This window comes from Amblyomma americanum, chromosome 11, assembly GCF_052857255.1.
Source record: "Amblyomma americanum isolate KBUSLIRL-KWMA chromosome 11, ASM5285725v1, whole genome shotgun sequence".
Classification (NCBI taxonomy): domain Eukaryota; kingdom Metazoa; phylum Arthropoda; class Arachnida; order Ixodida; family Ixodidae; genus Amblyomma; species Amblyomma americanum.
The window spans coordinates 87,747,227-87,766,899 of record NC_135507.1 but is presented as its reverse complement, the minus strand read 5'-3'; the positions used below and the strand labels follow the sequence as shown (position 1 = coordinate 87,766,899).

Genomic DNA, 19,673 nt, shown 5'->3' with positions numbered 1-19,673 from the left:
TCGCCAGCTCTCGCTTTTGGAATCTGATGAGAAGGATGGCGGAGAGATCCAGACAGCAAGATAAAAGGCTTGGAATTTCGATTTCTTTTGTAGCGAGAGCTACACTGGGCTACCAGTCGAGCATTTCGCGGTGCATGGGAGAGGCCAGCTGTGCACGTGCGCCGCTACTATGGCAACCGGAGAGGAGAAAGGTGCGGCGTGCACTTCGCCATCGCCACACCCGCTCCACTTCCGGAGGAGCCGAGCTTGACGTCACGCAGGTGAGCAGTTGTGCGCATGCGCCTATACCATGGTAACCAGAGACCCCACAGATTCGTCGCATTCTTCGTCGCCGCCTCGCTGCTATATCAGCCGAACTGCGCGTCGCATGCGCAGCGTTGCGTATAAAAGGCGGAGATGTAGTGGGCGTCTGTATCACAACGTTTGACATTCATGCAGAGAAGGAGAGTCCAGCCGCTGCTAAATGGCGGTATAGACAAGAGAAGATCAACTCTTCCGGTCCTGAAGATGTAGCCGGGCAGTTGGCTACTCAACAAAGAGAAAATGAGCATCAGAAGGCGAAGAGAGTAACGGAGACGCCCGAACAGAGAGAGGAACGCCTTGCCAAACGGAGATGCCAGACTGCCAAGCGTAATAGACAGCGCATAGCCGCCGAGATGGAGCCCAATGTCTCTCATTGCTAAACATACAGTGAGCACAAGTTCAGCCAGGGAAACGTACCTTTTGCTACATGTCTTGGCATAGCCGTGCTAATTAGGCCGCTGCATATTTTTTTTGCGATAGAGCTTCTTTGCTGCCACAGTCTGGAGGCTTCGGCAACTTCACGTGTTATCTGATCGCGATGCCCGTGCACGCCCAGAAGCGCCAAACGTCCTGAGGACGTCCTCAAATTGTCAGAAAGTCCTTATCCCGAATACGATATTACTCGTACAGCCGATCATTTACACATTGGCCAGTTTGGTCGACCTAGAATTGTCCACAAGATAGCGGCAACTTTGAGGCGGCACTAACCCTGGAATTTATAAATCTGCTGTTGTGATTTGCTGGTATACTTGCAATCATTCTATTTAATTCGCCCGGAGCGACGCCCCCTTAGATGATGCAATTAAGGGCACCGGTGCAACGTGCACACCGGTCAACCCGAGTCGATGGCGCCGAACTATAGGTTCGGCTGCCACAATTGCATTGCTGACTGCAATGTCGTTTTAAAGCACCTCATCCAGACTTGCTCCGGCACGGCGAGCCTCCTGACCGCTACACTTATGCCCTCCACGTATACGAAAACTGGACGGACCCCATTGGCGACGCCAAGCAGGACTGCGTTTCAGCGTCTGGTGTCCTCACCTAAACCTCCCATTTCTCTCAATCTTGAGAGGTAGAGTGAGGGAAATATAAACTTTATTGCAACGAAGGAATTCAGGGCCCTGTGTATCCGTACGCCCTACTGCACTAAAGTGTTTATGCTCCTAGGATCCGTAACACTGGCGGCCCGGCCGATGGCGATGGTCACTACGGCCGGGTCCTCCGAGCGCAGCATGGCCTCCCAGTCCTCCCAGGTCTTGAAGTACGCAGGTGCTCTAGGCCCCGCGTGGGAGGGTCCGCCGGGCAGAGGGAGAGAATGTGGAGGGAAGAGGCTAATGGTTCTGGGCAGGGAGTGCAGAGAGTAGTGGGGATGGAGGGATGATAGTGGAATAGGATAATGGGTCAGATCATCCTTGTCCATACAGATATATGCCGTGGTGGCTTAGTGGTTAAGGCGCTCGTATACTGAGCCAGAGTACCTGCCTTCGACCCCGACCGAAGCACCCGCCGCGGTGGCTCAGTGGTTAGGGCGCTCGGCTACCGATCCGGTGTTCCCGGGTTCGAACCCGATTGCGGAGGCTGCGTTTTTATGGAGGCAAAACGCTAAGGCGCCCGTGTGCTATGCGATGTCAGTGCACTTTAAAGATCCCCAGGTGATCGAAATTATTCCGGAGACCACTACGGCACCTTTTCCTTCCTTTCTTCTTTCCCTCCTTTATCCCTTCCCTTACGGCGCGCTTCAGGTGTCCAACGATATATGAGACATACTGCGCCTTTTCCTTTCCCCCCAAAACCAATTATTATTATTATTATGACTGGGTCAGCCACTGATCTCCACTAGGCGGCTGGATGCCGCATACCCGCTTTCCGAAGTAGGCGCAAGTGAAGCCACCGGAAGTTCGGTTGCATGTCCCGGAAGTTCGGTGTCTGCTGTGTACCTCAATGCAAAAGTCGCCTCTTTCGCCCTTCCGTTCTCAGTTTTTCGCGTTGTTTTCGTGTAACGTCTACTGTAATATCAAAGGAATAAGCAAGCTCAACGCGAGAAATGTGTGCATTGTTTGGGGAACCCTGTAATTTCACAGGAACCGAAGTGAACAGGCATGCATGTCTCACCATGCCGCGGCAAAGGGGTATACGTGCATTAAACGCTATTTTCTGATCTGGTTCTTGTCTTCCGAGCGTAATTAGGGGAAGTAGTGGAATGGCGAGGAGTCTAGGTCATCTTAAAGACAAATTTTAGTGTTGCAAAGAAAAGGAAATGGCGCGGAAATCCTGAAACTCGAACTGCCGCTGTTTCAGTTTCCGGTTGGTGGCGGACGATGTCGCTTCTCATCAATGGCAGGTGATGTTTATTGCTTTAGTGTGTCATTTATCTTCCAGACGTGCTTTCAATATAACTTTATAGCACAGCCTCGTTTCATCTACACAGCACGAGAGAAACGACTGATGAGAAAGACGAATGCAGCAGTGCATGTTAAAAGCGCTGTTAGAAGTCAGCTGCACCAGGCATCACCTATAAAAGCCCATTCAGGCATAATTTGCTACAGTACGAAACAGTACTTGATACGCTCCGTCGAAACAGCAGCACCATATACCTTTTGGACGCGTTAATGTGAACTATCAGAGCACCGACGGCACCTCACCAGATTGCGGCCTCGCCCTCGCGCCGGTTCGGTCTAAGCATAATTCGGTAAAATGGCCATTGCAAAGTCGGCTGCCTAATGAAGGTTTGCACCTATTCTTTCTTAAATTTATCCTCCATTGACGGTATAACTTGGCCTTAGAGCGCGACGACGTGCATCACAACAAAGAGCAGAGCTGGCGACGCTAGCGCAACGGGGCGACACAGAGCTCAGCAGACGAGGCTCCGTACGTACTGTATGTAGCGACGTTCTGTCGTCTGCTAGTGTCGTCCCATAGCGATGCAATAGACCCTTACTTTTCAAACGTCTTTCCCGAGGACTTTGCTGCTCTCCTCATGCAGTTGGCGGCGCAACAGGTAGGCATTGTCATGAAAAAAGACGAGAACGTCGAACAGACAAGATGCTAAGTGGAAAACGAAAACTAAAACAGAAGGTCTCCTCGATCTGTCTGCACTTTCTGCACTAGTTCACAAAAGTGCCGTGCCAGTGCAGCGACAGTTCTTGCGGCGCGAGTGTAGCCTGACACTAGTGCTGTCGGTGCAGTGGCCAAATCGAGTCGTCTGCTGAGGCTATGTGTAGTTGTTTGTTGCGTCGTTTGACATATGCGCGAGATTGTGCTAGCTGCATTGAACGCTGTGCGTTCCCTCGAAGTGGCACATCTCGTGGAGCGGCTATGAAATTTGGTAATTCCGAAAGTGGTGAAGAATTTGACACCGTTCTTTCCGTTGTGTTGTGCAATGTGGCGCAGGCCGGTCGACCGTCACTGATTTGACGGATATTTTGAAGAGGCAACAAACATTGAATTCGAGAGGTTATTCAGACTACCGCTCGAGACGATCTTTTACAGTTCATACGCGTGATTTGGGCTGCTTCCGTTCTATCGAAAAATGACTGCGCATGTCCGCCAACAGTTGCCTGATCTATATTTGAACTCAACTAGATCGCGTTCACTTTCGGCGGATGGTGACGTGACTGTCAGAGGCTAACTGGCAGGCGAAGGTGCGGACTGACGGCGAGCTCAAGCCCAGTCGCTGTCTTAAGCTGAGGTACTGATGTCGCAGCGAGTCACAAACGTTGCAATCGCCCACGTATTATAAAACATCTCACCATCTGCCTCTTATGGAAGCGCCCCACCGTGCTGCGTCTATAATAATAATTGCACACAAAAGAGAAATGGTGTAAGCGATGTGCGAGGCTGGACAGAAATATGAGAACCAGCCAGTCGCTTACGCGCGTACACAGACACACGCGCACATGCACACACGTACGCGCACTGGCATTTCAGCTGTTTGGTGAGGGCATGGCGCCGATGCCGCGTCTCTCACGGGAACGCGGCCGTCTCAACCATGGTCTCAACGCCGCTCACCAAAACAAGCAAGGCCGCGGAGCCGTCTGCTACGAAGCGCGCCAAGCACCTTGTACTACTTGCACGAGAAGAGAACTCGCCCGGAGGCTTGTGCAGCACGAAGTCAAATCGAGTACCGAAGTGCAGGTGGCGCTAGCTGCACCGTCAAATCGAGTGCGAGAGTGCTGCACTTCCTGAACTTGTGCGGAAAGTGCAGCCAAATCGAGGAGACCTAGAAATTGAGATTCTCTGAATGGGGGAAGGTCGGTGGGGGTAGGGAGACCTAGAAAAACTGTGCTGAGGTCCGATTTCATGCACTGCCAAAGGCTGACTTTCGGGACATGCTGGCCAACTTCCGGTGGCGTCACTTTCAGGCGCCCGATAGGGTGCCTCGATGCCCGCTTGTCTCGCCTCCGCTTTCAGGGTGAGGACACCTTTTGTAGCACCCCGCGCCACCGTTTCCCCCGCGCAGCGGCATGTTGTGTCACACGTGCCGGTCGCGTATACTGCGCGCTATGCATGTGGCGTCGTTTTTGTGCGGTTGCGTGGCGACTAAATGATGCGAATAAACTGGATATTGACGCTACATGCTTGTTTCGCTCATGGCAGCAATGTTCTGCCAGTTTTGAATGTTTTTTACATGATGCACTCGCTGCGAATGCACGCCGATCGCAAAGTTATGACTGGCCGCCGCGTTCCCCACTCACTGGCTACACTGAAAAAGAGCCTGCGGTTATTGGCGCCTCCTTCGCAGTCATAATTTACAGTATCAGGGTCACCGAATGCTGTTGGATTATGCTACACTTGCTGTTCTAACGTAAAAACTGTTTACTAGATCCCAAGTTTCTCAGGTATGCCAGCAGCGCGGAGGATGATTTTCCGAACATAACTTTTTGTTGCGTGGTTAACACCCGCTTGTCCAACATTAACTGGGATGACTTTGTCTTATTACTCCGCCATACGTATAGGATTCCAAGCAGTAATAAGAAATTTCTTTTCCAAACGATCCGTCGCCACACTCTTCTGGGGCGGATAACTGAGGACATGTCTGAAACAATACGTTCATATTTTCTCGTTTGCTAAAGACTTGTTCCGCAAAAAATTATGCATATGGTCAGAGTTTCCCTCTGAATAGTGTTGAATAGACGTTGATTGATAGTACGATGCGACACCTTGCTGATTATTCAGCAAGACATCTGTCTTTTTATTGGTTTTTCTTGGAAAGAATTAAAAATAAACGGTTCAATGAAATTTGTAATTGAATAACGCAGCATAGCAACAACAAATTTCAGTGCACTATACAAAAACGTTAATTTTTCATTCTGTTCAAAGCATGAAGGAAAAACAATAAAAGCGACCTATTCACAAATAAACCTGAAAAATTCAACTCTAGATTACGGCTTCATTTCAATGCCACTATTCACGCCAAACTCAACTAAGGGGAGTCGGAGCAACACAGGCCGCCTTTCTCACTTCAGCGGAATTGCCTGCTCCAGTTGCCAAAAGACGCTGGCTTGCCGCCTTTCTCCATAGTCGCTGGCCAAGGCAGTAGACCTCTCATTTGGTACTGGTCCGGGCTAGTTGTAGTTAGTGATTTTATTAAAATAAAAAAAGGAAGGAAAAGATTTCTGCTAGCCCCGGCATCTGCCATCGATACGGAAGCACCTGAGCTGGGGCAGCGGAAATAAAGGATAGCAGACAGGATGGAGAAATGAAATGAAAGAGGTGAAGGGACAGAAGGAGAGGATTTGATTCATGTTGAGCAGAAAGACGCGCGGCAGGCAAGCTCTCATCCCCGCTGCTGTCATCAAGAAAAGTAAGCTCCAGGACATGCCTGCCTAGAAGCACGCGTGACGAATTTTACTTATCTCGTGGCTATACGTGACGTAACCAAAGTAGCATATTTTCCCCAGTAGGGATTTACTGAAAAGCGATACCAAAAATAAGGCACCTCTTCTTGACGACAGTGTAATTCGTCACGCATGCTCTCTTGCTTACTGACGCGCTTAAGGTAGGTATACGGCGCCGGGATATTCGGGGTGAACTGGTGCCAAGAAGTAGATGGGGCGAGAGGGGTGTCCCGAAAAAGTGAGTTCCGAAAAAGTGGGGTAGAAGGTGCATTTTGTACCGAGGCGTCTCTAATCGGGAGGATAAAGGCGGCGGGGAAAGCTGCAAACATGCTAAGCCAAGGCGGTAGTGAAAAATTTTGCGCGTCATGTCGCGCCCCTTTGGCGCCACGTTATTTGCAATTGGGAGACGTCTATTTAAGAGCTAGCCGATGGGGTCTTGCTCTGTTCGTGGCACTACCGATCCGGCTGTTGAAGTGAGCTCGTGTTGTGTGTGTGATGAAGCAGTCTCATATCAAGCTATGACGGGCTGTTGTGTTCCCGGTTGTTCTGCCAGCACTAGAAAAGGACAGCGGTTATTTCGCTTTCCTCGATACAGTGCGCGCAGAAAAAAGTGGGAAACGCAGGTCAAACGAGACGGCTGGAAGCCAACAGACAACTCCAAAGTATGCGAGGTAAGGCATGCGAAGCGCTTCCATTTCAGAATATTTGCTGGGGCGGAAGCATTATGCACAACTGAAAAGTTGCACCTTCATAATTACTTAAATTAGCAGTCGTCAAAGGCGACTTGTCGGTCTTCATTTCTTGGCGAATGAAGCAAAGAACAGGGGATGAAGTCCTCGTAAATAAATAAATAAATAAATAAATAATATAATTTTGTGAGCATGTCAAGGTGGGGCATATATCTGTGTTCATAGTGAACGTACTGTTTATGAATTTACTATTGCATGCCTTTTGGCACGATACCCTAAGAGTATTTATATTTATCACAACTGCTGTTGGGTATCACTGCTTTTTGTAGAGCTGATGACGCCACGAGCTTTACATCTGACTGATGAAAGGCTCCAGTTCCTCGTATTATCATGCATTACTTTATTTCACCTTCATTTTGACCAAGACCAATTTGAAGCCAATCGGCAGGATGGACGGCGCCTTCTTAAATCCACAGCTGTGCCGACGATTTTTGAATTCAGGCGTAAGGAAATATATATACTTTCTCCAACATAAACATTTCGACTCAGAAACGTCGGGTCACTAACCTCTACTTATGCTGATGCTATTTAAATACTCTCCAAGCAATGCCTTTATGTACTGCGAGAGGATTCTATTACGAATGCTGATTGCATAAAAAAGTCGGAAGAAATAATAGGGACATTTTCTCGCTGATCTGCCCCATAGTTCCTCCAGTTCAGGTGGCGGAATTAAGCATGTCGGGTCCTGATCACGGGTCTGTGTTTGCTAGCTTAAGCATGTCGTTCGAAATCCGATGAAGGGAACCATTTAAAAGCATATGCTAAATTCAAGACAAGTTCACTGCTTCGTGTCCTCAATGTAACTTGTTTGTGTGTTTTTAACATTTTCAGCTCGACCTAAATACAGAAAGCCGCCTCGTCAACGAACGTTCCCAGCTACCATTGTCAGTGATAGTGACCAGAGCTCATCAGCCGCAGAAGAATGCTGTTCTGAGAGCGCTGACAATTATGTGAGCGAAGAGCATCAAGATGCAAGGGAGAGTGGAGCACGAACAGCAGATTTGTTTTCTATGTCCGCAACTGAGCTCGTGAAACAAGTACAGGACCTTCAGAATAAGAACTCGATTTTGAGGAGACGATGCTCCCTGACTAAAAAAAAAGCCGGAAAGAAAAATTAGAACTACAAAACGCCTTCAGAAAGAGATGTCTACTTTGACCTCAAATCTCAGCTTCCTGAACGAAGATCAAAAAGTCGCCCTGCAGAAGCACAACAGAAAGGGCTGTCCATGGAGCCCAGCGACAGTAAAGAAGGCTTTGTAGCTGATGTTTGCTTGTGGCCCTACAGGATACGATGTTCTGCTTGAGCAAGGCAATCCGCTACCGTCAAGGAGAACACTCAGCAGAAGGCTACAACATCTTCCATTTCAACCAGGCGTGCTCACTGAAATATTTGAAATAATGAGGACCAAGGTATCCATGATGGCCGGTATTGAAAAAGACTGCATATTGTTTCTGGACGAAATGGAGATCAGAAAAGGGCTAGAGTTAGATCGCAGTTCTGATGTTTTTCTTGGAACGACGACTCTGCCGGAGTCTGATCAACCAGCTAATCATGCTCTTGTGTTCATGGTTGGAGGCATGAACAGCTGTCGGAAGCAAGTGATAGCTTATCAATTTACAGGTGCCTACGTTGGTGACACGTTGAGAGATTTTGTGTTTCATCTCATACGACTCTGCTCGGAGATATCTCTCTTCGCATGGTCTGTGTGACCTGTGACATGGGTGCCTCGAACCGAGCCATGTGGAGGTCTTTAAGTCTGTCGAGCTCACTTAACTCGGTGACTGTGTGCAGTGCTCCCCACCCTTGTGATGCAAGAGAGCTTTACTTTATGCCAGACCCTGCTCATGTACTTAAGAATATTAGAGGACATCTTGTGAGGAAGGTTGTCATGCATCTTAGTGAAAAGATTGTGTCAAGTTTTAATTTGCCGAGCACTGAAATTTTGATAGGGCATGTTGAGAATTTGATTGAGCATCAGCACGATGAACAGCTGACCTGTGTGAAATTCATTTTTCAGATGGTCACTTCACAAAAATGAAGGTTGGAATCTCTGTTCAGCTATTCAGAGAAGCCCCTGCAGGAATTAGGTGCCTTGTAGATCAAGGAGCGTTACCATCGGAAGCTGAAACCACTGCTTGGTTTTTTGAACTTTTATTCAAGTGGTACACGATAATGACAGCTTGCCATCCGTTGGTCGCCTTAAGCATGATTGACAAAGAAAAGTATGAGCGAGCAGTTTGTTTTGAACCTTGCGTCAGAAGCTGTCTCGGTACTCAGCATTGGCGTGCGAAAAATCTGGAAGCCCTGCCAGTCAGGCGTAGTCATGTCGTGAAAGACTGCGGGTACAAATTTGTCCTGACTGGCAGGCATGTCCAAGACTGCTTGGAGAATTTATTTTCCGTAATCCAAATGCCGGCGCCTGTGCCCAGCTCATATGATCTAAAAAATGCCCTTAAAATTGTGTCAGTGAGCCAGTTTCTAAAAGTTCCAAAAAAATCTGGCAACGAAATTGACGACAGTGATTATCTAGTTGATTTTCTCTCTCCAGAAATACAGCATGCGAGGCAGTGCGAATCTGACGAAAATAAAGAAGTCATTGATGTCGATCTGCACCCAGTGTCTTCTATCGAGGGCGACGTACTTTCTCATTTAGCAGGATTCTTAGGCCAATTTTGTCTACTGTGGAACATCGCTTGGTCTGCATGCGCATGCTGACCGCGGGAGAGCCCGGAGAACAGCACAAACTCGTTCAGCTGAAAGAGTTTGTACAAGGTGGGAAAAATTTAACTTACGCGCGAAGAAGTTCTGAAAATTGCTGAGCAGCGCGAAAAGACATTTGAAATTTTTTTTTTGAAACAAGGGATATTAGTCGTCTCAAAAACCTAGTGAAGACACTAAGACAATGATTATCAGTAGTGTGGCCCTCCCATAAGTTTCGTGCACACAGCACTCAGAAATTTTTCAGAAACTTGTTAACCGTCTTGTGTCCCTTAGGCTTCGTGCTTTCGCACGATGGCTGAGCATACCTGAACTTCCTGATCGATCCTATGGAAGCAAAACTAGCAGGCGCAGGTCTTCAGTGAGTACAAGTTGCCTTTTGTTTTAGAACGCAGAGTGGAATGTGTACATTCAATATCATGTATATTGTAAATAAATGGATTATTCTTTGCTGTTCTGATATTTACGTGCTGTGTTTCACTCAGCAACACCGACTCCTATGGTCAGTGCATTTGATGTCCGCTGTTTTCCTGTGGCGAAAAGTGCGGAGGCTTGGAGTAGCGACACACAAAATATATCTTTTAATTTGGTTTTGTTGAAGTGAACAGGCTGGTCATTACGAGCTGGCATAGCCTTCAACCTTCCCAAAACTGAAGTAAAAATTTCACGGCGAATAAGCAGTGGTTATGGCTATCACGCTCTTGTGCAAAGTGAATCATACACATGCACAAGTTAATTGTAGACTACGAAAGACAACCACGCAGTAGCAGATTCAACAAATGTGACTGTTTCACACATTTCTTGAAAGCAAGACAAATTATAAAGTAATGTGAGTCAATTTTGTGCTACCATTAAACAGTGAGACTCCTACACAGTTCACTGGTCTGTTTCAACAACACCCCAAACACGAGGTGAGCAGTGTATGTTAAAATCTTCTGACAGTTGTTACGCTTTAATATATTGCCACACTGCTCACATTCTGCGAGCGCCGCTGCATGCCACGCTGCATGCAGTTCTCGCTGCATGCCACGACGACCTTTTTTCTGGCCACCTCGGTTTTTCCAGAACATTGGGACGCCTCCGCCACAAGTACTACTGGCCACGGCTTGCTGCGGTCGTCCAACGCTACGTTCGAACCTGCCGTGAGTGTCAACGACGGAAGGTACCACCGACAAAACCGGCCGGCCTTCTGAAGCCAATTGATCCACCGCAAATCCCATTCCAACAAGTCGGCATGGACTTACTGGGCCCATTCCCGGTGTCCTCCATGGGAAACAGGTATATTGTTGTTGCCACGGACTACCTAAGCCGCTATTGTGATACCAAGGCTCTTCCCCGTGGCACCGCGGCTGAAATTGCACAGTTCTTTGTTCACCACATCGTGCTGCGCCCCCGTGGTTGTATTAACTGACCGGGGAACCGCGTTTACGTCGGCTCTTACACACGAGGTCCTCCGTCTTAGTGGCACCAGTCATAGAAAAACGACTGCTTACCATCCTCAAACGAATGGACTTACTGAGAGGCTGAACAAGACCATCACAGATATGATGTCTGTGTATGTCGACGCTGACCATCGCAACTGGGACGAAATACTTCCCTACATCACGTTTGCGTACAACACCGCCCTCCAAGAAACGACGCGCTTCACCCCCTTCCGTTTGGTGTATGGCCGAGATGCCCTGACCATGCTTGACGCCATGCTGCTCCCGGATTGTACCCCCTCGTCTGTCCCAGGCGCTGACCAATTCGTTCGCGATGCAGAAGCCGCTCGCCACCTTGCTCGACAACGCATTCGCCACCAGCAGACAACTGACGCCCGGCGTTACAACCTCCGCCACAGGGAGGTGATTTACCAACCCGGCGAGCACGTCTGGGTATGGAGCCCTATACGTGTGCGCGGTCGCTCTGAAAAGCTTCTGCGGCGCTACTTCGGTCCCTACGAGGTGCTACGTCAACTCAGCGATGTGAACTATGAAGTGTACCCGCAAGGAGTTGTCCGGTCCTCTCGCCCGCCCAAGTCTGAAGTCGTCCACGTGTCCCGCATGAAACCGTATTACGCCCGTTAGCCCCTCCCGGAGTTCACATTCAGTGCTGCCACCACACGCCATCGCACTTTCGGTGTCTCCACACTCTTTATCCCCCTTGCCGGAGGCATCGAGGCGATGCCTCTTGAAAAGAGGGGGGCAATGCCACACTGCTCACATTCTGCGAGCGCCGCCATGCGGCCGAGCGGCATGGCTGGGCTCGTGTGGGAGCGAAGAAGAGGACGTTCCCGTTCGAACGCGCGCTGCTGGGTTTCTGGCCTTCGGATTAACAAAAGACCTTTTTTCGTGCCACCCTACGTTTGTCGGCGACAATATTTATCTCTTATATACTGCCACTGCTTTGTCGAAGTAGCAACAGAGGAGCAAGTTAATGCCAAACATCCTCGAAACTGTCGTTGACAGGAAAGCTGGATATTCTCGTTAGAACTGCCCGAGTGGCAGTGTTTGGCGATTATGAAACTCCAGCTCTAAATAAGCAATTCTGACTGTTGAAAAAGCAATCGAGATGTAGAGTATACATGGCTTGCACTGACGTCGTAGCTGGGAACCCTGGGATACTGTTCCGCCATGTTGGTGCAGTCGCAGCGGCCGTGGTGCACTTGATGCAATTCGCGCGTACGGTGTACTTCGACGGCGTTGCGATGGTTATCTGCGCTGTTGTTGGATGCTCCAACCGCACTTGTTGGGCGAAATCAACAAACACAAACTTTTTTCGTCTTCCAAAGGTCATCGAGCATCAAGGTGACCGTACGAAAGCTTTATGCGCGAAGCGACGGGAGGTGTGGCTGGCTCGTATAAAACGTGCCGATCTCAACACCGAAAGGACGGGCATACGTGTTTGCGGCGCCCACTTCGTAAAAGGTAAGTCCGTTGCATATGCACAATGTTTATTTAGGTGCATGACGTACAAGCATGTGGAAAATCTCATTTTAAACAATTTTTTCTTGCATTTTGTAGGCAGACCATCAAGACTGTGGGAGGAGACGGACCCGGACTGGGCCCCTACGCTTTTGCTCGGCTACAGCGCAAAACATGGTGATCCCGGTCGCCACGCTCGCGCGGCAAGACGACGGACCCAGAAACGCGCGGCTCAAGCGGAGTGTCAGGCTGAGGAGTCGGCAACAGTGGAGGCTACGAATCCAAATTAACATTGGGCACATCTCTGCGAAGGCACACGTCATTGTCGATCTTGTCGCGCTACCGGACCGTCAAAAACGGCAACAGCGTTGAGCTTGATCAGTTAATGCGGGCCATAATGCACGACGCGACAGGCGAGACCTAAATTGTTGGTCGACAAATCTGTAGCGAGCGATAACAATCTCTCCACGCATGACCGTTTCTTTTTTGCGCAATAACTTGTTGGGTTTCCAAACTAAGATAAACCAGCAACGGTTCCTTTCATATGCCCATAAAAATAGAATAACTCGTGATTAATCTGAAGTCGTCCAGGTTCAGTACATATGAAGAAATGAATCACTAGCCTGACAGTTTGTAAGCAGTTCTTTTTAAAACTTTACTGAGCGATTGCTTACACTCACTCACTTGTGGATTTAGTAACCGTTATTTCTTTACTCTAATCCTTACAAAGATCAATGCCCTGCGGCTTACCTCTCCAAGTAGAAGCACCTTGTCCCCTTGCAGCTGTTTTGCCGACAGCCCCTTCACCCAGCCGCTAGTGAAATAATTAAGCGCCTCGGTGGACTTAAACGCCTTCATTTCTTCAAGGGTCAGAAAGTTTGCAGAAAAAACAAGGTAATTGACGATGTCACCGTAATAAATCTCTGGAAATATGTCGACATCGCTTGTGTCCGTTCCCGGCCGCAGCATGAACGGGTCGATATTATCGCAGAGACGCACTTTTTCCGCATACAGAACGCGCTCCGACCCCGTAAGATCTAAGCGGTAGGTAGCGTCTAAAGGCTGCTTACTGAGAAGCGGCGGCATGCCACACAAAAGGCAACAAAATTGCACGTGTTACCACTAGCGAGGAAACGCGTGCGGCCCGCACTCCACCGACTCCGCACAGACTGCATTGCAGACTGCACCAACATGTCCGCCGCAGCGCGCGCCGCCGGACGTGACGTCACATGCAAACCATGTATCCGGGTGTACAGATAGCGCTGGAAATGTTACAACCGCTGTGAGAACGTTACGAATGCTCGCAAGGCGCCGAATTTCTCAGCAGATCAGTTGCGAAACATGACATATTTTAGCTTAGCTAACTCCGATTCACTGTTTGAAACATCTCTGGTACCACCCTTTCTTGTTAGAACACCAGGTTTGCGGATTTTCACGCGGTAGTGGCAGTTTTGTCTTCCGAACGACCCGTCGCCGCATTGCGCTCTATTCAGCCGACGGGAGAGTGGGGCCCAACATGTTGCCGTCGCGGGCAGTGTCCTCACCCTGAAAAGCGGAGACACCCTTAAGAATGCTTCGATGCCAGCGCCGCCAGGGTGGAGACAACTTCAGCGGCGCCGCCATAATGAATCACACGGGATCAGCGGCGCCGTTCATGCTCTCGGCGCGCTTCAAAGTGTCTTAACTTGAACGGCCTTTTGCAGCGAGAGCTACACTGGGCTAGCAGTCCAGCATTTCGCGGTACATGGGAGAGGCAGTTGTGATTCAATATGGCGGCGTCGCTGAAGTTGTCTCCACCCGGCGCTGGCATCGAAGCACCCTAGCAATGGATGGATGGATGGAAGGTAGGAGCGTCCCCCTTGAAAGAGGGCAGTGGTTGTTGCCACTATGTTCAGTTTTTTTCCTTCATTTTTCTTTAACTCTGCTGTAAGTTGTTAATAAAATTCGCCATTTTCTTTAAAAAACGTCTTCCTACACTTTAAAACTTATGTCACCTCTCTGCTTTTGTGCCACCAATCCTCCAATCGCTTTTTGCTAATTTCCACCGCAGATTTATTTACATGACTATTGTTATCTCTAAACCCTAAGGCCTCAGGAAGAGTGACTGTGCCTGCATCGACATCGGGATGGATACCATCACATTTTAGGATGAGGTGTTCTTTTGTTTCTACAGATTTACCACGCACAGCACGTGCCATCTTCGTTAAATTTCTTTTTGTAGCTGCGCGTTCTGACACCCTGACCTAACTTCAAAGAGGAGGGCACTGCCTCTTGATCTTGAGTTATCATAAAACGTTCCTGATCTGCCTTTTCCAGCATCGATATTGTTCTACACTATGCTTATTTTCCATTGAATCTATCCAATTTTTACCTACGACGTTTTTAATCTGTCGTTTAATGCTCTTTCTCCTTCCTCGTCTCTGGCAAACTTACTGGCCAGCTTTCTAGTTCGTTTCCGCCACTGTGTGTCAACGCTCTTTCTGTACAGGTATTTAAATACCTTAGCTGCCCACCTGCGGCAGCTTACCTTAGCGCCTTAGCGCCCGATGCGGCATCCTGCCCCCTAGTGGAGATCAGTGGGACCAGCGAATCTGTTTCGGTGGCGGCGCCTGGCGGCTAAACGTTCAACTGGCTGCTCTGACGACGCAGCCAGTGCAGCCGCGCAGCTGCGACGCGGAGCGACGCTTGCCCGCTTGGCTCGGCAGTAGGCGAACGCCACTGTGTGAAACGTTTCGAGAGCGCGATGGAAGAGGATTCCTTGGAAATGGACCCCGGTCCGAGCAGTGAACTGCAGCTTGACTTGGGTCCGGTATCGTTTACCGTGGACGACTATGAAACAGAAGAGTCTGACGTCGACGAGTCCGAGTTGTATGGATTCCAGGATAATGCCGATCAAGGGGCGCCCGCGGACTCCTACAGCCAATTTGAGGAGAGTGCCGATGAGAAACTTCTTCCTGGTGTGTCCGAGACGTATGCATTCCAGGATAAAGCCGTTCATGGGGCGCCTGCGGACTCCTGCAGCCACTTTGAAGAAAATGTCTGTGAGAAACCTCTTCCCGGTGCGTATGCATTGTACGCTGTCGTAACTAGCCGCGCGTTCGGCGTTCCGGCCGCCTAGCACTGTGCGCATGTGAGCTGCAGGGCCATTTCTAAGAAAATTTAGCAAGCATGAAGGATATCTCGGGCGCTGGCCTTTCTCGGTTTGAGTGATGGCGTAACGGCACGTCTTTGTGTGCATTGTGTCAATGTCGCATCTCGGTCGCTTTCTGCCGCGGCTGTGCTGAGGTGCGGGCTTATAATGAAGCGGGGTGCGAACTCGTTTTGGGCTGTCATTGAACATGGCCACAGGGACTGAAGTTTAAAAGTGTTTATGCAGCAACTTACCCGATCAGACGGAGTGAAATAAGAGAGAGAAAGGTGCTCTAGTGGAAGGCTTCGGAATAATTTCGACCACATGGGGTCAATAACGTGCACTGACACGCACAGAAACCAGACGCGCGTCTTGTGTTCCGCCTCCATCTAAACGAGGTCGCCGCGGCGTTCCAACTCGGGGGAATGAAAGAAGAAAGAGAGAGAAAGGTGCTCTATAGTGGAGGGCTCCGGAATAAGTTCGACCACTTGGGATCATTAACGTGCACTGACACGCGCAGAAACCAGACGCGCGTCTTGTGTTTCGCCTCCATCGAAACGCGGTCGCCGCGGCCACGTTCGAACTCGGGGGAGTGAAAGGAGAGAGAGAAAGGTGCTCTAGTGGAAGGCTCTTGGGATGAACAACGTGCAGAAAACAGACGCGCGTCTGGTGTTTCGCCTCCATCGAAACACGGTCGCCGCGGCCGCGTTCCAACTCGGGTACTCCGGCGCAGTAGCCAGGCATCGTGCGCTGAGCCCGCGCGACGGGTCGGCCCGATGAACGTGCATAGGGAGGAGACCATGTAGAGATAGAATGTATAAGCACATGTACATACGTACGCGCCTACCTTTGTGTAACAAATTGTAGAGTGGCAAGTGTGACTTACCCTTAATGTATGTTCTTTTGAGAGTCGAAGAAGTCACTATATGCTTTTCCTTACACGGCACAGCCACAGTCTGGACGCTGGAAAGGGTGCGTGCAATATTGACTGCCGAGTTTTGGACGTGAAAGTTTCGCTTTTGCTGTCGCAGCAGCACTGCTGTCACTCGCGTTACGTAAGAGCAGTTTTAGCCTTGCGGAACTGCTATTGCGGCCTCTTTCGGGGCAAGAACGCAGCTAAGATTTTGGAGCGTAGCTGTACTCGCCGGCAACCTGCGGGCACAACTTTGAAAATGGTTTAAGAATGCAGCGCGCTAAAAGACAAGGACAAAGGAAGAAATGGACAGGACTGGGACCATGATCACTGACCAGCAAGCCCAAACAGCCAAGTCGATTTCGCTGTCCAGCTGCGTCTAAGATTTAAGGTAAAAGCTGGGCTGATTGCTGTTTAGATAGAGAGGACATAGTTGTAGCGCTAAATAACTGGGCTAAATAGCCGTGCAAGGAACAGACTAGCGCTTGTTTTCTCTCCTTTTGTCACTGTTATTTAATGCTACTATACTCTTTGTCTAAGCTTATATATAGTACATGTCACGTGATCAACCATATGAGTTTGCACTATTGGTCTATCATGCAGTTACGTTGACTAATTACTGGACCGAACTAATTAGCGTTGATTATTAGTTAATTGGAGTTAAAACAAAACTTTCCTCTACTGCGTCGAGTCATATACCGTTAGAAAATTTAGGTACGTGATCAACCATGAGTGTGGACAATTGGTGAATCATGCAGGTATGTCTACTAATTACTGGAACGAAATAATTAGCATTGATTAGTTAATTGCATTTAAAACAAAAGTTTGTGCTATGGTGTCGAGTCATATACTATTGCAAAGACTAGGTCAAGTGTAAATTCACTGTGCTAGTTGCCGACGAGACTTAGTGATAATTAGTTAGTTACAATTAAAACCAAACTGTGCTATAGCATCGAGTTGTATACCATTGGAAAGCATAGGCTGAGTGCAAATGCGCTGTTCATGTTAGCGACCCGCATTAAGTAGCGTTAATGAGTTAATTGCAATTGAAGCTAAACTGCACTACAGCCTAGAATGAGTTCAAATTTGTTGTGCTAGTTAGTGACCTGAATTAATTAACTTCGGTTAATTAGTTAATTGCACTTAAAACAATCATCATCATTATCAGCCTGACTACACCCACTGCAGGGCAAAGGTTCTCCCATGTCTCTCCAATTAAACCTGTCCTTTGCCAGCTGCGCCCGCCCTATGCTTGCGAACTTCTTAATCTCATCCGCCAACCTAACCATCTGCCGCCCCCTGCTATGCTTGCCTTCTCTTGGATACCACTCTGTTAGCCTTAAATACCAGCGGTTGTCTTGCCTCCACATCACATGCCCTGCCCAAGCCCATTTCTTCCTTTTGATTTCGACTAGGATGTCAACGCGCGTTTCTTTCCTCAACCACTCCGCCCGCTTCCTGTCTTTTAACGTTACATCTATTGTTTTCCTTCCCATGGCTTGCTGCATTGTCCTTAACTTAAGCTGAACCCTTTTCATCAGCCTCCACGTTTCTTCTCTATAGGTGAGTACCGGCAAGATACAGATGTTGTACACTTTTCTCTTGAGGGATATTTGTAAACTGCTATTCATGATCTTAGAGAACCTGCCATGTGCGCTCCACCGCATTCTTATCCTTCTAGTTATTTCCCTCTCATGATCTGTATCAGCTGTGACTACCTGCCCTAAGTAGACGTATTGCTTTACCACTTTCAGCACCTCTTTTCCAATTGTGAACTGCTGTTCCCTTGCTAGGCTGTTGAACATTGCCCAACTGCCCTATAGCACCGAGTCATATACCTTTGGAAAGCTGAGGTCAAGTTTAAATGCACTGCTCTAGTTAGTGACCCAAATTAATTAGTGTTAGTTAGTTGCAATTAAAACCAAGACCAATCATAACCACAGGGCACTCTACTAACTAGGGGTAGCAGTTTAATTGTTACCAATTAAAAAAGAAGCATAGCTGCACTCAGCCATGTTTGTACTAGATTTCCAAAAAAGATGGTAAATTTCAGTGGGGTACAAAAAAATAGTATGCAACATGATTACAATGCTCGGTTATACATTATTAAAGCACAATTGTAAGGTGGTTTCTATGATTGAATGAAGACGTGCCTTGTTATTTGTGTATTTTTATGTTAATGAAGCGGCCTTCACAGCCTAATCTTGCCGACGTCAGCACTGGGCCTCTGGTTCGGCTGCTTTCACAGCTGCATCGTGGCGACGCCTGTACTTTGCGTTTGTGTGGGTGGCGCCTATATGATACAATTACCGAGAATCATAGTCGTCATCATTATCAGCAGCCAACAACATCCACTGTAGCATAAGAAGCCTGCCCATATCTGCTGAATTAATCTCGACCTGTGTCAGCCACGGCCACCTTATCTATGCAAACGTCCTAATGTTATCTGCAAACCTAACCCTCTAACACTCCCTGCTAAGCTTGCTTTTTCTTGGAATCCCTTCCATTACCTTAAAGGGACACTTGGGAGAAAAATTTAAGTTGGCTTGTATCGATAAAATACCAGCTTCTAAACACAAAAGCACCACTCCTTCTGAAAACAAAGCTCTTGTAAGGTAGAAAAGAGCAAGAACTAAAATTCAGGTATCGCCGCCAGTGGCCAATCTCGCAAGCACAATTGTGAAGATGAAATAGGAGAAAAGAAACCACAGATCTTTGAGGCTGCCAAGCATGCATGAAGGTTACGTGCTTTATTGATATTGAAGTATATAAGTTTTTTTTTAAACCACCAGTGCACTTTTTTCACACAAGGAGAATGAAAAAAAGACAACCTGAATGTTGGAAGTCAAAGAAAACCTGCTATTGGCGGCGCAGCAGGCGGCCAGCTGAGTTTCGATATGTTTTGGGGTGCTTCGCGGCTATGCGTTTTGTGTTCCCGGATGGTTTCTGCATGGTTTCGGTTTACAAAGCAGAGCATTAGCGGACCTCCACATGCCTCTCTAAGTTCTCCTTGGATGAAGTTCATGCAACGGCATGCAAATGCAACAAGGAAAAAGCTGCGTAAGCCAATGTTCGATGCGCCTCCACGTTAGCAAACGCACCACTCAGCGTGTTCGCAT

General features: G+C 48.5%; 1 protein-coding gene across 3 annotated transcripts in view; it reads left to right on the top strand.

Annotated features, from left to right (window-relative positions):
- Positions 1 to 93: 93 nt before the first annotated feature.
- LOC144110446 (uncharacterized) overlaps positions 94 to 19,673 on the top strand; it is a 102,976-nt gene continuing 83,396 nt past the window's right edge. The window contains exon 1 of one of the 3 annotated variants that reach the window (XM_077643345.1): positions 94 to 260. Coding sequence is in view for 2 of the 3 variants with exons in the window: in XM_077643344.1 (XP_077499470.1) it covers positions 15,255 to 15,570 (316 nt within the window). In the remaining variant the exon portion in view is untranslated. Of the gene's footprint in view, positions 261 to 15,160; positions 15,571 to 19,673 lie in introns of those variants that run through there. The other 2 variants (XM_077643344.1, XM_077643343.1) reach the window with 2 other exon arrangements.